Source organism: Penaeus chinensis, chromosome 27 (assembly GCF_019202785.1).
Source record: "Penaeus chinensis breed Huanghai No. 1 chromosome 27, ASM1920278v2, whole genome shotgun sequence".
Taxonomy (NCBI): Eukaryota; Metazoa; Arthropoda; class Malacostraca; order Decapoda; family Penaeidae; genus Penaeus; species Penaeus chinensis.
In genome coordinates, this window is record NC_061845.1 from 7,995,838 (window position 1) to 8,013,337 (window position 17,500).

Below are 17,500 nucleotides of genomic sequence, written 5' to 3' on the forward strand. Positions count from 1 at the left end.
AAATACGCACACGATGATCAGTACGTATGCATGTATATATCTACATATGTGCGTATGTATGTGTATGTACTGCATGTGTGCTCGTGTGTATATATGTGAATCGATGTGTATCCGTGTATGTATATGTATGTATAAATGTTCGTATGTGCGTATGTACATTGTGCAATCCGTACTTTTGACAATAAAGAGGATACAAATTACATTACAGTTAATGAATGAAACTCGATCAGCGCATGAAAAGCAGACCAGTAACGAGCCTCATTTAATTATCTGTGTGACATACTTTGAGAGATCCCACCGCCATTTGCATACGCTGAACGTGGACCTGTGAGTTTTAGTAGAATAGGATACTCTTCCTGATTACATTAAGCTCATTTGAAAACACCAAAGGGGATCTGATTCAATAACCGTGACAAAGGTGTTTTGAGTAATTCATTTCGTCTATTCAGATCCTACTACAATTTTGTATTTTCTTTGGGATCATTTTGCTATACATTCGTTTTTTACACATATATCGTAGATATTTTTTTTTTATACAATTTTCAAGTAAATAAACGAACACTTATTAATGTCTCACAAAAACATTGCCATAATGATAGCATTTCCTCTGCTGGCTCTCGGCTTGGAGTAATTCTAAAATGTATTCTAATGTCAAGGGAAGGAATATATGCATATATATATATATATATATATATATATATATATATATATATATATATTTATACACATAAATACACACACACACACACACACACACACCACACACACACACAAACACTCACACACACACATATATATATATATATATATATATATATATATATGTATATATATGTATACGTACATATATATATATATACACACATATATACATATATATACATATATAAATGAATATCTATCTCTATCTATCTACCGATATATATATATATATATATATATATATAGATAGATTTATATAAACATATAGACAGATGGATATACATATATAGAGATGGATACATCTAAATATAGATCAATATACATTGATAGACATAGATAGATCGACTGACAAATAGACAAGGAAAAAGATGACCACGCTGACAGAGACTGCAAAAGCGCATTGTACGTTCGGTTATGCCTCAGGCGATAGCGGAAAAATGGATTACGTGTCTCTATCAAAACCCTTTGAAATCTTTACTCAATCGTTTATTGGTACATTTTTCTCTCTCTGTCTCTCTCTCTCTCTCTCTCTCTCTCTCTCTCTCTCTCTCTCTTCTCTCTCTCTCTCTCTCTCTCTCTCTCTCTCTCTCTCTCTCTCTCTCTCTCTCTCTCTCTCTCTCTCTCTCTCTCTCTCTCTCTCTCTCTCTCTCTCTCTCTCTCTCTCTCTCTCTCTCTCTCTCTCTCTCACCCTGTCTGTCTGTCTGTCTCTCTCTCCTTCTCTATCACCCTGTCTGTCTGTCTGTCTGTCTGCCTGTCTGTTTGTCTGTCTGTCTCTCCCTCCCTCTCTCTCTCTCTCTCTCTCTCTCTCTCTCTCTTTCTTTTTCCCTTTCTTTGTCTCTCTCTCTCTCTCTCTCTCTCTCTCTCTCCCTCCCTTCCTCCTTCTCTTTATCGATATTTTTAATTGCCATTTCTCCATTAACAGGATGAAGTCGAGACCAACGCTTATTCCGAAAGAAAACTGACAAAAAGAGGAGAGACCGATTTAGAAAAGAAAATGGAAACACAGACGCAAGAGAAAACAGAAACACAGACGCAAGAGAAAACGGGCGAAGATGACATGCGGATGGCGGAAGCACAAAGGGGAGACGATAAAGAAATGGAAATCACAGAGGAGAAGATGACAGAAAAAGAGAAGATGGGAAAAGAGGGCGAAGACATGATGGAAAACATGGAAGAAGAAAAAGAGAAAGGAGAAAGACAAGAAGAAGAAGAAGAAGGAGAAGAAGAAGAAGAAGAAGAAGAAGAAGGAGAAGAAAAAGAAGACGAAGAAGAAGAAGAAGAAGAGAGGAGGATGCCAGGCGGTCCTATACCCCCAAAACTGCCAGTGCCAATTCAGGGCTTCAGAGGAGAGGAAGCAGACATCAGTGCCAACGAGGAGGAGGAGTCAGAGGTAGTGCCAGGGTCAGGCAAAGAGGGCCTGGTGCCAATCCTCAACGTCGTGCATGATTTCAGGTGAATATGAGCACGCTGAGGATTTTTATTGTTATCTGTAATGGTGTTGGAGAGAAAGTGAGCGACGGATGGACGGAGGGAAGGAGGGAGAAAGAGTGTGTGAGGGAGGGAGGGAGGGAGGGACAGAGAGTGAAGGAGTGAGAGAGAAGGAGAGAGGGAGGGAGGGAGTTAGAGAGAGAGGCAGACAGAGAAGCAGACAGAGAGGCAGAGAGAGAGGCAGAGAGAGAGAGAGAGAGAAAGAAAGAGAGAGAGAGAGAGAGAGAGAGAGAGAGAGAGAGAGAGAGAGAGAGAGAGAGAGAGAGAGAGAGAGAGAGAGAGAGAGAGAGAGAGAGAGAGAGTTAGTGAGTGAAAGAGAGAGAAAAAGAAAGAAAAGAGAGAGAGAAAAAGAAAAAAGAGAAAATGAAAGAAAACGGAAAAGTTGAGAATACAAGACAGAGCAAGAAAGAGACAAAAATCTCTCTCTCACATTTACACCGCACCCAACTTGAAAAAAATAAATGACACCAGCCGTTATCCCTCCCACTCTTTCACCCTTCCTTCTCTCATTCTATCACCCACCACCCTCTCACCCTCTCACCCTTCAGATTCCCCGAGGTCGAAGCTTTCACATACTCCGAGGGCGAGATTGTGGTCAAGGAACAGGCAGGCGTCCTGTTCGACAAACGTCCGTTTTCTTTGAGAGAAGAACCTTTCGCTCAAGGTAAACTATGCTATTTTTATTGTTCTTCTATCCGTATACTTATTTATTTGATTAATTTTGTTTATATTTGTTGTTATTATTATTATTACTACTTCTACTATTATTATTATTAATATTGTTCTTATTAGCGTTATCATTATTATTATTATTATCTTTATTATTATTATCGTTATTATTATCATTATTATTATTATTACTATTATCACTATTATAATAATAATAATTATTATTATTATAACTATTATTATTATTATTATTATTATTAAGATTATTATTATTATCATTATTTTATCATTATCACTTTTTGACGGGATATAAGAAAATAAATGAGATATGCATGTCTTTCCACCCTATCTACATGCAATATACGTTCCTTCCTCTGAACGGCCACAGAACGCATTTCATCTGGATGTGGAGGGACGTATACTGCCTTAACCGGAATCATCACGTCCCCTTCGTATCCGTTCAATTATCCGAACAACATCCGATGTGTCTACAAGATTAGTGTAAGTTGAGAGCTAAGTTGATTGAGGTATTTAAATAGGTGTATATACATGCATGTTGATATGTGTAAATGTGATATGTAATTTCATACATGTATATATACGTATATAGAGTCGCATAAATCCATACACACATTTACGCGAAAATTATATTGCGTGCCCTCTCAATCTTTCTCTTTTAATTTGTTTAACTCTGTCTGTCTGTCTATCTCCCTGCCTCTGTTTCTCTCTGTTTTTTCTGTCTGTCTGTCTGTCTGTCTGTCTGTCTGTCTGTCTCGCGCGCTCTCTCTCTCTTTCTTCCTCTCTCTCTCTCTCTCTCCTCTCTCTCCCTCTCTCTTTCTTTCTCTTTCTCTCCCCCTCTCCATTCCCCTTCCCATCAACCCCCCCCCTCTCTCCCTCCCTTCCCCCCATCAACCCCTCCCTCCCTCTCCCTTTCCTCCCTCAGCCATCTCTCTCCCTCTCTCAGCCATCTCTCTCCCTCTCTCAGACATCTCTCTCCCTCTCTCAGCCATCTCCCTCCCTCTCTCAGCCATCTCTCTCCCTCTCTCAGCCATCTCTCTCCCTCTCTCAGCCATCTCCCTCCCTCTGTCAGCCATCTCTCTCCCTCTCTCAGCCATCTCCCTCCCTCTCTCAGCCATCTCCCTCCCTCTCTCAGACATCTCTCTCCCTCTCTCAGCCATCTCCCTCCCTCTCTCAGCCATCTCCCTCCCTCTCTCAGCCATCTCCCTCCCTCTCTCAGCCATCTCTCTCCCTCTCTCAGCCATCTCCCTCCCTCTGTCAGCCATCTCCCTCCCTCTCTCAGCCATCTCCCTCCCTCTCTCAGACATCTCTCTCCCTCTCTCAGCCATCTCCCTCCCTCTCTCAGACATCTCTCTCCCTCTCTCAGCCATCTCCCTCCCTCTCTCAGCCATCTCTCTCCCTCTCTCAGCCATCTCTCTCCCTCTCACAGCCATCTCTCTCCCTCTCTCAGCCATCTCCCTCCCTCTCTCAACCACCTCTCTCCCTCTCTCAACCACCTCCCTCCCTCCCTCTCCTTCCCTCTCTCAACCACCTCTCTCCCTCCCTCTCCCTCCCTCTCTCAACCACCTCTCTCCCTCCCTCTCCCTCCCTCTCTCAACCACCTCTCTCCCTCCCTCTCTCAACCACCTCTCTCCCTCCCTCTCCCTCCCTCTCTCAACCACCTCTCTCCCTCCCTCTCCCTCCCTCTCTCAACCACCTCTCTCCCTCCCTCTCCCCTCCCTCTCTCAACCACCTCTCTCCCTCCCTCTCCCTCCCTCTCTCAACCCCCTCTCTCCCTCCCTCTCCCCTCCCCCTCTCAACCATCTCCCTCCCTCCCTCTCCCTCCCTCTCTCCCTCCCTCTCCCCTCCCTCTCTCCCTCCCTCTCCCCTCCCTCTCTCAACCACCTCTCTCCCTCCCTCTCCCTCCCTCTCTCAACCACCTCTCTCCCTCCCTCTCCCCTCCCCCTCTCAACCATCTCCCTCCCTCCCTCTCCCTCCCTCTCTCAACCACCTCTCTCCCTCCCTCTCCCCTCCCCCTCTCAACCATCTCCCTCCCTCCCTCTCCCTCCCTCTCTCAGCCATCTCCCTCCCTCCCTCTCCCTCCATTCCCCCCATCAACCCCTCCCTCCCTTCCCTCCCCCTCTCCCTTCCCTCTCTCAACCACCTCTCTCCCTCCCCAGCTCCCGTCCGAGTTCACCGTCGGGCTGGACTGCAACGACTTCTCAGTGCAACCGGGGGATAAGGGTTGCGAGAACGACTTTCTGGCGGTGTCGGACAACGGGGGACCGGAGGAGCCGACCAATCAGTGAGTTCTAGGGGTTTAAGGTTTAAGGGGTGGGTTTAAGGGAGGGATGAGGGTGGTTTTAAGGTGGTTTAAGGGAGGGATGAGGGTGGTTTTAGGGAGGGATGAGGGTGGTTTTAGGGTGGTTTAAAGGATGGGTGAGGGTGGTTTTAGGGTGGTTTAAAGGATGGGTGAGGGTGGTTTTAGGGTGGTTTAAGGGAGGGATGAGTGAGGAAGGTTTGAGGGTGGATTAAGGGAGGTTTAAGGAAAGTTTAAGTGAGGTTAAGGGAGATTTAAGGGTGGAAGGGAAGAAGAGGAAGAGGAAAGGAGAGGAAGAGGGAAGGAGAGGAAGAGGGAAGGAGAGGGAGAGGGAAGGAGAGGAAGAGGGAAGGAGAGGAAGAGGGAAGGAGAGGAAGAGGGAGATTTACTGAAGCGAAGAGGAAACGAAGATAGGAAGAGAGGAGAGTGGGAAGAGAGAGAGAGAGAGAGAAGAGGAGGGAAAATGGGGAAAAGGGAAGAAGAGAGAGGGAAAGCAGAAAGGAAGGAATGGACAAGAGAAAGGGAGAGTGAAGAGGGAGAGAGGAAGAGAGGAAAGATAGAAAGAAAAGGAGGGAAAGGAAGATAGAAAGAGAAGGAAGGGTGAATGAAGAGAGAAGAGGGAGAGAGGAAGAGGCGGAAGTAAGAATAAGATAAGGGGAGGAAGTAAAGGAAGAGAAGAAAGGAAAGAGAAGAAATAGAGGAGATTTATTTTTTATCTTTCCTTGCGCAGGTCCTCCTTATGTTACTCTTACATAAATGACTAATCATCTTAGAAAGGCAGAAAGAAAGGAAAAAAGAAAGAAAGGAAGGAAGAGATAAATAAATAAATAGATAAAAAGAGAAAGAGAGAAATAACAAAATAGATACAAGATAGGAAGCGAGAAATAAATAAATAGATAAAAGATAGGAAGCGAGAAATAAATAAATAGATACAAGATAGGAAGCGAGAAATAAATAAATAGATACAAGATAGGAAGCGAGAAATAAATAAATAGATAAAAGATAGGGAGAGAGAAATAAATAAATAGATAAAAGATAGGAAGCGAGAAATAAGAAAATAGATACAAGATAGGAAGCGAGAAATAAATAAATAGATACAAGATAGGAAGCGAGAAATAAATAAATAGATACAAGATAGGAAGCGAGAAATAAATAAATAGATAAAAGATAGGGAGAGAGAAATAAATAAATAGATAAAAGATAGGAAGCGAGAAATAAGAAAATAGATACAAGATAGGAAGCGAGAAATAAATAAATAGATACAAGATAGGAAGCGAGAAATAAATAAATAGATACAAGATAGGAAGCGAGAAATAAATAAATAGATAAAAGATAGGAAGCGAGAAATAAATAAATAGATAAAAGATAGGGAGAGAGAAATAAATAAATAGATAAAAGATAGGAAGCGAGAAATAAGAAAATAGATACAAGATAGGAAGCGAGAAATAAATAAATAGATACAAGATAGGAAGCGAGAAATAAATAAATAGATACAAGATAGGAAGCGAGAAATAAATAAATAGATAAAAGATAGGGAGAGAGAAATAAATAAATAGATAAAAGATAGGAAGCGAGAAATAAGAAAATAGATACAAGATAGGAAGCGAGAAATAAATAAATAGATACAAGATAGGAAGCGAGAAATAAATAAATAGATACAAGATAGGAAGCGAGAAATAAATAAATAGATAAAAGATAGGAAGCGAGAAATAAATAAATAGATAAAAGATAGGGAGAGAGAAATAAATAAATAGATAAAAGATAGGAAGCGAGAAATAAGAAAATAGATACAAGATAGGAAGCGAGAAATAAATAAATAGATACAAGATAGGAAGCGAGAAATAAATAAATAGATACAAGATAGGAAGCGAGAAATAAATAAATAGATACAAGATAGGAAGCGAGAAATAAATAAATAGATACAAGATAGGAAGCGAGAAATAAATAAATAGATAAAAGATAGGAAGCGAGAAATAAGAAAATAGATACAAGATAGGAAGCGAGAAATAAATAAATAGATACAAGATAGGAAGCGAGAAATAAATAAATAGATACAAGATAGGAAGCGAGAAATAAATAAATAGATACAAGATAGGAAGCGAGAAATAAATAAATAGATACAAGATGGGAAGCGAGAAATAAATAAATAGATACAAGATAGGAAGCGAGAAATAAATAAATAGATACAAGATAGGAAGCGAGAAATAAATAAATAGATAAAAGATAGGGAGAGAGAAATAAATAAATAGATAAAAGATAGGAAGCGAGAAATAAGAAAATAGATACAAGATAGGAAGCGAGAAATAAATAAATAGATACAAGATAGGAAGCGAGAAATAAATAAATAGATACAAGATAGGAAGCGAGAAATAAATAAATAGATAAAAGATAGGGAGAGAGAAATAAATAAATAGATAAAAGATAGGAAGCGAGAAATAAGAAAATAGATACAAGATAGGAAGCGAGAAATAAATAAATAGATACAAGATAGGAAGCGAGAAATAAATAAATAGATACAAGATAGGAAGCGAGAAATAAATAAATAGATACAAGATAGGAAGCGAGAAATAACAAAATAGATAAAAGATAGGAAGCGAGAAATAAATAAATAGATACAAGATAGGAAGCGAGAAATAAATAAATAGATAAAAGATAGGGAGAGAGAAATAAATAAATAGATAAAAGATAGGAAGCGAGAAATAAATAAATAGATAAAAGATAGGAAGAGAGAAATAAATAAATAGATACAAGATAGGAAGCGAGAAATAAATAAATAGATAAAAGATAGGAAGCGAGAAATAAATAAATAGATAAAAGATAGGAAGAGAGAAATAAATAAATAGATACAAGATAGGAAGCGAGAAATAAATAAATAGATAAAAGATAGGAAGCGAGAAATAACAAAATAGATAAAAGATAGGAAGCGAGAAATAAATAAATAGATAAAAGATAGGAAGCGAGAAATAAATAAATAGATAAAAGATAGGAAGCGAGAAATAAATAAATAGATAAAAGATAGGAAGCGAGAAATAAATAAATAGATAAAAGATAGGAAGCGAGAAATAAATAAATAGATAAAAGATAGGAAGCGAGAAATAACAAAATAGATACAAGATAGGAAGCGAGAAATAAATAAATAGATAAAAGATAGGAAGAGAGAAATAAATAAATAGATAAAAGATAGGAAGAGAAAAAAAAAACACAACAAAAATAATTAATTCCTTTAATTTCCTTATCATTATCGTATTTCGTTCCTTATAATTGTCATCATCATTAATCATTATTAAAATCTCGTTGATGTTACGGTCATTATCCCCACAAGCATCTATCAGCCAGTCCTATATTTTATTTCCTATCATATCTTCATTACTACCAAATGTCATTACAACAGTCCATTTGATATTATCTTTATCAAATCTAACTTTCATCATCATCATTACGATCGTAAGTCATTTGCTATTACTATCAACACGCATCACTTTTCTCTTATCACTCCTATATATATTTAGAAAAAAAAAAAAAAATACAATCGCTATTATATACTTGCTCCTCTTCATTGCATCATCATCAATCATTCTTATGTAGATACATTAATTAATTAATTTATTATCCATCTACTAAAGTATTAATTCATTCATTTGTTTTGCTTATCTATTTGCACATTCATTTACTTTCTTATTCATTCATTTGCTTATCGTTTTTATAACTTCATTTATCCATCACTTATTATCATTTCCTTACCCAACAGATTCTGTGGTGACAAGGCCATCGCTTCCTTTTCCTCCAGCAACAACCTGACTCTCGTGTTCCAGACAGATTCGACTTACAGGTACAGAGGCTTCATGTGCCGGTACAGAGCGCTAAATGCTGATGGTACAGGTGAGTTGAAGGAGGGTAGGTGGGTGGAGGGAGAGGGAGAGGGAGAGAGGGTAGGTGGGTGGAGGGAGAGGGAAAGGGAGAGAGGGTAGGTGGGTGGAGGGAGAGGGGAGAGGGAGAGAGGGGGGGAGGGAGGGAGGGAGGGAGAGGGGGAGAGAGGGTGAATGAGTGAGTGAAAGAGAAAGAGAGAGTTCGAGATAGAGACATGTAGAGAGAGAGAGAGACGTATATATATATATATATATATATATATATATATATATATATATATATGTGTGTGTGTGTGTAGAGGGAGAGAGAAAAAGAGAGAAAGAAAGAGAAAGAGAAAGAGAAAGAGAAAGAGTTCCATTACCACAAAAACAAAACGAAAATGATAACAGGCATTAATTCAAGATCAGCTGACTGCCTGAACGCCACAGAATAAGAATTGAAAAAGGATAATTCAAAACAAGACCACATTAAGCCATTTTCCTCCATGGTCTAACTCTGGCAAACTGTTTAGCGAGTGAAAAAGATGATGCGAATACAAGTTTAAATGAAAATCACCCTAATTGCACCTGCAGTGTTTTGATTGCATGATTGGTCAATCTAGATTCATTAACAAACTCGTCTTTCAAACACTTTGCTTTGATTTTCAACTTGGTGATTCATTTTCGCGAAATCTATTTCCAGACTAGAAATGGCTGAAGTTTGCTGTAGTTCACTAAATAAATTAACGGCAAGATGAGGAAATACAATGGATAAATTTGAATAAGCTACTGACATGACATTTAAGTATCACATTAACAAAATAACTTTTACTTTTAAAATAAACAAGTAGACTATGTTTATTTTATTAAATAGGTTGTTACTCAGTGAGTCGTTAACGTTATTTTTTACTTATACAAATTAAATAATTTGTCTTTTGTGTATTTAGTTATTTTTCATCGGCTCGTTTTTATGCTAGCTTTAGTTTTTCTGGTTTATCTGTATCTGTAAGTCTGTCTGTCTCTGTCTCTATCTCTGTCTGTCTGTTTGTCTATCTGTCAGTCTATCTTTCTGTCTCTCTCTTTCCACACACACACACACACACACACACACACACACATACACACACATACACACACACACACACACACACTGCTGTCTGTCTCATTTTTTTTCTCTCTGTCTCTCCCCCTCCCTCCCTCCTTCCCTCCCCCAACGCCCCCTATCTCTCCTATGGCGCTCTGTTAATCCGGGCCTTTTGAATTCCCTCATAAATCCTTTCACTCTATCGATGTCCAGCAGGCCAACGCTTTACTATCCTATTCTATCCTCCCTCCCTCCCTCCCTCCCCTACCCCCCTCCCTCCCTCCCACCCCCTCCCTCCCTCCCTCCCTCCCTCCATCCCCCCTCTCTCGATTCTTTCTTTCTCTCTTTTGTTCCTCCTGTGCGTTCTTCTTGTTCCCTGTTTCCGCGCCATCTTTCTCTCTTAACTTTTTCTTTCCCTCTTTCGTGTCTCCTTTTCATCCTTCTTGTCCTCTCTATTTCTCGCCATCTTCCTCTCTTTTGTCCTTCCTCTTCGTTCTTTTTCTCCCCTTTCTCCTCGCCACCTTCCTCTCTCGGCTCTTTCTTTCTTTTCTTCCTCCTCTTAATTCTCCTTCGTGAATGGGATGTGGTGAACGTTAGGGATGAAAGTGGTTGGGGTATGAGAGGGGGAGGGAGAAAGAGAGAGAGAGAGAGAGAGAGAGAGAGAGAGAGAGAGAGAGAGAGGGAGAGGGAGAGAGCAAGGGAGAGAGGGAGGGAGGGATGGATGGAGGGAGAGATAGATAGATAGATAGATAGATAGATAGATAGAGAGAGAGAGAGAGAGAGAAACCCGAACATGATCAGCAGAGAGCTAGAGATTGGACTGCGGGAAACAAGAGTAAAACCTGATATCTGAAAAAAACGTAATTCTTTTCCAGCGATATATATATATTGTAACAGACTGATGTCAGTGATACTTCTTTTTCTTTCTTTCTTTCTTTTCCCATTTTCCCCCCAGAAACGCGGGCAGTTGCCAACATCTTCCGCCTACTTTTGATGATAATGATATTAATAGTGATGTTAACAACATGAGTAATAATGATATTAACATGGGTGATAATGATATGGTGAAAGATTTAAAATGATTATATCACTATCATCATCATATTAATCTTTCTATTCTTCCTCTCTTCTCTTTTCCCTCCCCCCCTCTCTTTCTCACGCACTCTTCTCTCCCTCATTCTCACTTAATCTCTTACATCTCTTTTTCTCAATCCTCCTCTCCTCTCTTCTCTCTCTGCCTTCTCTCTTTTCCCTCTCTTATTCTCCCTCAATCTCTTCTCCTTCTCCCTTCTCTTTTTTTCGCTCTTTCATTCTCGCTCAATCTCTTCTCCCTCTCTCTTCTCTCTTTTTCCCTCTCTCATTCTCTCTCAATCTCTCCTCTCTCTTTTTTCTCTCTATTTCCCTCTCTCATTCTCTAATCCTTCTACTTCTCTCTCCTCCTCGTTTCTCTCATTCTCACTTATTCTTCTCTTTTTCTCGGTCCTCTTTCAAGCTCATTCTCACTTCTCTCCTTTCCCCTTTCTCTCTCATCCTCACTCACTCTTCTCCCCCCCCCCCCCTCGCCGCTTTTCCCTATGTTGTTCGCTCTTTTCACCTTTGGCATCAAACAAAACAAAAGGATAAAAAAAAGAAAACGAAAAAAAAGAAAAAAAGGAAATACGTTCATTTCCAACAACTGCAGCTGTGTTTTTTCTCGCAGTAATGTTTATATATGCGGTCTTTTGAAACACACACACACATATACCAACTCAAACATAAACACACATTTACGCACACAAAATCACATTTTTTCTTGTATTTCAAACATTTGTTTCTCCGCATGTATAAATTAACATATTTTGGCTGTTTCCATTAATTCCCTTTTTGAAAATCCCCCCAAAAATCTTTCCTTTTTTTTTTATATTTGAGGAAATGGATATCCCGAAGTAAAGGCGCTCGTTTTCTATTGTGCTAAAGAAAACGGAAGAAAGTGAACATTCAGTGCATCGTATCATTTCATGTTGTAACTGCGGATGCTGTTTCGTGTTTTAATATTTGTGAAGCCTGGAGGTGAATTCAAAAGATCACAGTGAAGCGGTCTGTTCATGATTTTCAGCGAGCATGTTACATTTAGGAACGTGAATGTTTGGAATTCTTTCAGTGGTATAGATGTGAGGTTTTATTTTTCACTTTAGGACCGTGTGAGATACTGAAGATAAATAGTAAACGAATATTTTCAGCTATCTGTTGGTGTTGTTCATATGTCGTTTGATACTCAGGGAGGGGGGGGGGGAGAAGAAGAGAGAGGGAGAGGGAGAGGGAGAGGGAGAGGGAGAGGGAGAGTGAGAGAGAGACCGAGAGGGAGAGAGGGACCGAGAGCGAGAGAGGGAAGGAGAGAGGGAAGGAGAGAGGGGGGAGAGAGGGAGAGGGAGAGGGAGAAAGGGAGGGAGAGAGGAAGGGAGAGAGGGAAAGGGAGAGGGAGAGGGAGAGGGAGAGGGAGAGGGGGAGAGAGAGAGAGAGATAAAACGAAAGAGCGAGAGAAAGAGAGAGAGAGAGAGAGAGAGAGAGAGAGAGAGAGAGAGAGAGAGAGAGAGAGAGAGAGAGAAACGAAAGAACGAGAGAAATAGAGAGAGAGAGAGAGCGGGAGAAAGACCGAGAGAGAGAGACAAGGAGCATAAGAATCAAGAAAAAGGAAGAAAGTCGTCCACTACAGCATCCACATCTTCCTCCTCTGAACCAGGCGCAGTCGGGACAGTCACCACCAACAACACGGCAGCCGAACACACAGTCATCTGCACAGGACCCGGAGAGTGAGTACTGGCTGACGGGTTCCACTGTATTCAATGACAAATAAACATTTATATGTGAAAGCATGGGGAGAAGGGGTGATAACGAAGGGAAATGAGAAAGCGACGAGATGAAAAGGAAAAAAAAAAAATAGTGATAAGAATAAAAACAACAATATTGAAAAAGTAATGATAATCATGATAATAAAATTAACAATAGTAATAAAAGATAATAATGTTAATGATAAAATTAATAATAAAAATAATAGTATCAATGATGATAATAATGATATCAAATACAAAAACATTTTAGAATATTAATATTGACAACTATAACGATTAACAATAATTATCACAATAACAAATAATCACGACGACCATAATAAACACAATCAGCATTATCAAATAACACTTCTTATCTTAATAACACTTAATAACACAAATAACACTTCTTATCATCATTTCAAATAACACTACTTATCATCATTTCAAATAACACTTTTTATCTTAATAACACTAAATAACACAAATAACACTTCTTATCTTAATAACACTTGATAACACAAATAACACTTCTTATCTTAATAACACTTAATAACACAAATAACACTTCTTATCTTAATAGCACTTAATAACACAAATAACACTTCTTATCTTCTTATCTTAACCCTTCACCCACAGTGACGGTTGGGCAGGCAAGTGTGGGGTGAGTAACAAGAAAACGAGGATAGTCGGAGGAGCTTCCACCACGGAGCACGAGTTTCCTTGGATGGTGAGTCAATGGCCCCTCGCGTTGGATGGTGTGTTGGATGGTGTGTAAATGAGCACTTGTGTTGGATGGTGAGTCAATGGCCCCTCGCGTTGGATGGTGTTTAAATGGCCACTTGGTTGGATGGTGTGTAAATGGTCACTCGCGTTGGATGGTGTGTAAATGGAAATTCACGTTGGATGGTGTATAAATGAGCACTTGTGTTGGATGGTGTGTAAATGAGCATTTGTGTTGGATGGTGTATAAATGAGCACTTGTGTTGGATGGTGTGTAAATGAGCACTTGTGTTGGATGGTGTGTAAATGAGCACTTGTGTTGGATGATGTATAATTGACCACTAAAGTACATATATTGCAACAGCATAAAAAGAAAAAGGAAAGAAAATAAGATAAAAGAAATGGAATATATAACAACTATGAATTAAATATGCCCCCCTCCCCCCTTCCAGGTAGCCGTGCTGAAGGTATGTGGCAAGTACATGGAACACTATTGCCACATATGCGGAGGAACTATCATTCACAGCCAATGGATTCTCACTGGAGCTCACTGCCTTGTTAGGTAGAGTGTCGCGTTCTGTTTTCTATATAGTGGATGCATAGTTCGGAGGTTGGAAGATCTGTGGAAGGAGGCAGGCAGAGAGGGAAGTAGATAGATAGACAGTGGATGAGTGAGTGAATGTGTTAGTGAGTGAGGGAGTGAGAGAAGTAGATAGATAGACAGTGAATGAGTGAGTGAATGTGTTAGTGAGGGAGTGAGTGTGTGAATGAGTGAATGTGTGAGTGAGTGAGGGAGTGAGTGAGCGGGTGGGTGGGTGAGATAGTGTGTGAGTGAGTGAGTGAATGAGTGAATGTGTGAGTGAGTGAGGGAGTGAGTGAGCGGGTGGGTGGGTGAGATAGTGTGTGAGTGAGTGAGTGAATGAGTGAGTGAGTGAATGAGTGAGTGAGTGACTGAGTGAGTGAGAGTGAGTGAGTGAGCGGGTGGGTGGGTGAGAGAGTGTGTGAGTTAGTGAGTGAATGAGTGAGTGAGATTGAATGAGTGTGTGAGAGTGAGTGAGTGAATGAGTGTGTGAGAGTGAGTGAGTGAATGAGTGAGTGAGTGGGTGGGTGGATGAGTGTGTGAGTGAGTGAGTGAGTGAATAAGTGTGTGAGTGAGTGAGGTAGTTCAACTAAGATTTTCACCTTCAAGTTACCATTTTTTGTGTGAAATATCAAATATCCATTTCTACTCAGATTATGTTTTATCTTTTTTTATCTCTACACATATCAAATACATATATCATATCAAAATAATATCACCACTTTCATAGCCTCTAATAGAAGCAATGAATTAAAAGCAATGGTTATTTATATGTAACTCGTACGCTTGTCAACCTTCTCTATCGACAATATCAGTGTATACCTAAGATTATGCAAGTCCACTGCATATGTAGCATTGTAAACATATTTGTGGGTAAAATTTAACAACAATTATAAATAGATAAAGATTTCCCAAGTTAGCTACCTATGCTCTCTCTCTCTCTCTCTCTCTCTCTCTCTCTCTCTCTTTCTTTTTACACACATTTTCTCTTCCTTTGTCTCTCTCACACAAAGACATAATCACCCCTACTTATAGGACACAATCTTTTATATAAAAGGAGCATTCAAGAAGACGCACGTAACAGAAAGAAAGGACCCTCCCTCCCCTTCCCAAAAAAAGAAGCAAAAAAAGAAGAAAAAAAAATCTTATTCGTCACACATCAAGAAAAGAAACAGAAAAACTTTCCCTTTTGAACCTGTAATGGCAGTCTCTCTCCCCCAATCCTTTAGCACAAAGGATAGTCTTCGCTTACCTCCAGAAAACACACGATTCTCCTTATCTTCTTCTAAGAGGTTACTGATGATCTTAAGGATTAATTATGGCCTTCCATCCTTCTTTTGTTTTGTGCTTTTCGTGTTTTTTTTTAATCGTTCTGCTCTAAGCCCTTCTTTGAGATGGTCTTTGAATGGGTCGTTGGTCACACTCCTAACTCTTTTTATGACTTTTATGCGTCGCTGTTTATCTGTTTGTTTGTCTTTTCTGTCTCTGTCTATCTCTTTACATCCATGTCATCAGTTTCTTTGTTTCTGTGCCTCTCTCTCTCTCTCTCTCTCTCTCTCTCTCTCTCTCTCTCTCTCTCTCTCTCTCTCTCTCTCTCTCTCTCTCTCTCTCTCTCTCTCTCTCTCTCTCGAACTGTCAACCTATCCACTTAACTTTTTACAAGGTATATACTTTTCTCCCTTGTATAACAACTTTTTGCGCGTAAGATATAGCTTTATATATTTTTCCTAGTTTTAGAAAAGGTACTTTATCTTAAAACCACAAAGTATTTTCTGAGTTCTCCCTATATTTCGAAAAAGTAACAACACTCCTGAAAGAAAAAAAGAAAGAAATGTACATATTTTTATATGTAAATATATCTATATCTATCTACCAATCTGTCTGTCTATCTATCTACCTATCTATACACGAAAAGATGAGAAAGAAAAACAATTGCTCATAAAATGGCAGAAAGATTTCATAACCCATCCACACAACTTCGTACTATAATCATTCCTGCAAAATCGAATACGCACACATAACTTTATTCAACCAAAATTATAATTTTCTCTCTCTCTCTCTCTCTCTCTCTCTCTCTCTCTCTCTCTCTCTCTCTCTCTCTCTCTCTCTTCCCTTTCTCTCACCCAGTGTACCAGTTGAAACCATTGCCATGTTGCTGGGAGATCACAACCTGTACACACTCACACCGTCGCAGAAATTCTTCCGTGTTGAGGCAGTGTATGTACATCCTGACTTCAATGTACCTTCGCCTCTCAATAATGACATCGCTTTGGCTAAACTTCCTCAGAGCATTGCTTTTAGTCGTGAGTATATAGTGCTGTTTTTGTTATTATGGTGGTAATGGTAATACTGATGCTACTGATACTACTACCATTAATTATTCTAGTTATAATAATTTTAATGTACATTATTTACATTATTTTCATTATTATTATTATTATTGATGTTGTTTTCTTGTTGTTATTATTATTATCATTATTATTATTATTGTTGTTGTTATTATTATTATTATCATCATTATCAATCATCATCATTACTGTTATTATTATTATCATCATCATAATCATTATTATTTAAATCATCTTTGTAATTATTTCTACCATCATCACCGCCATAGAACGACACCAATTTTAAAGAAAACGAAAAACATTAAACCCGCCATAACCCCCCCCCCCCCCCCCCCCCATCAGAACACGTGGCCCCGATCTGTATTCCTCCGAAGGACTACATTGACCTCCTAAACCTCCTTCCTCGTTCGTTGGAGGAGGAGACTACCACGTCCGTATCCAGGGTCATCGAAGGTCACGAGGACATCCAGGGTGTCAGGCAAGGTCAGTAAGGGCAGATCTTTTATTTATTTATTTTTTTTTTTTTGAGAGGTTATGTGGATTTTTTTTGTTTGTTTATTTATTGTCATATGTTTTGTGTTTAATATTTAGTCTTGTTTTTTTTTCCATCATATCTGGTGAATCTTGATGTCAAAATACTCGAATCATTAAGCTATGATCAAAATGCGTTGATCGGTAAAATTACGAAAAAAATGTATCCTCCCACTCATGCCCGTTTTCTTTCTCTTCTCGCGCGACGACAGGGGTAACTACGGAAGTTCCCAAGTCTCACACGATTATTCACAAAGCTTTCGAAAACCGCAACGTCTCCGTTTTCGGCTGGGGAACCATCGATGACGGTGCGTAAAAACCGCTTTACTAAAATGTTTCCTTGCATGTATGTTTTTTTTAAATGTTTTTATTGAAAGTTTGTTTATTCAATGTGAATTGGGACTCT

General features: G+C 39.3%; 1 protein-coding gene across 1 annotated transcript in view; it reads left to right on the forward strand.

Annotated features, from left to right (window-relative positions):
• Window positions 1–17,500, forward strand: part of LOC125039599 (ovochymase-1-like) — a 21,754-nt gene that overhangs the window by 1,268 nt on the left and 2,986 nt on the right. The window contains exons 2-12 of the mRNA XM_047633728.1: window positions 1,625–2,154; window positions 2,739–2,854; window positions 3,248–3,360; window positions 5,037–5,161; window positions 8,925–9,055; window positions 12,825–12,894; window positions 13,552–13,642; window positions 14,088–14,197; window positions 16,343–16,518; window positions 16,906–17,046; window positions 17,307–17,402. Of these exons, the coding sequence (XP_047489684.1) occupies window positions 1,625–2,154; window positions 2,739–2,854; window positions 3,248–3,360; window positions 5,037–5,161; window positions 8,925–9,055; window positions 12,825–12,894; window positions 13,552–13,642; window positions 14,088–14,197; window positions 16,343–16,518; window positions 16,906–17,046; window positions 17,307–17,402 (1,699 nt within the window). The remainder of the gene's footprint in view (window positions 1–1,624; window positions 2,155–2,738; window positions 2,855–3,247; window positions 3,361–5,036; window positions 5,162–8,924; window positions 9,056–12,824; window positions 12,895–13,551; window positions 13,643–14,087; window positions 14,198–16,342; window positions 16,519–16,905; window positions 17,047–17,306; window positions 17,403–17,500) is intronic.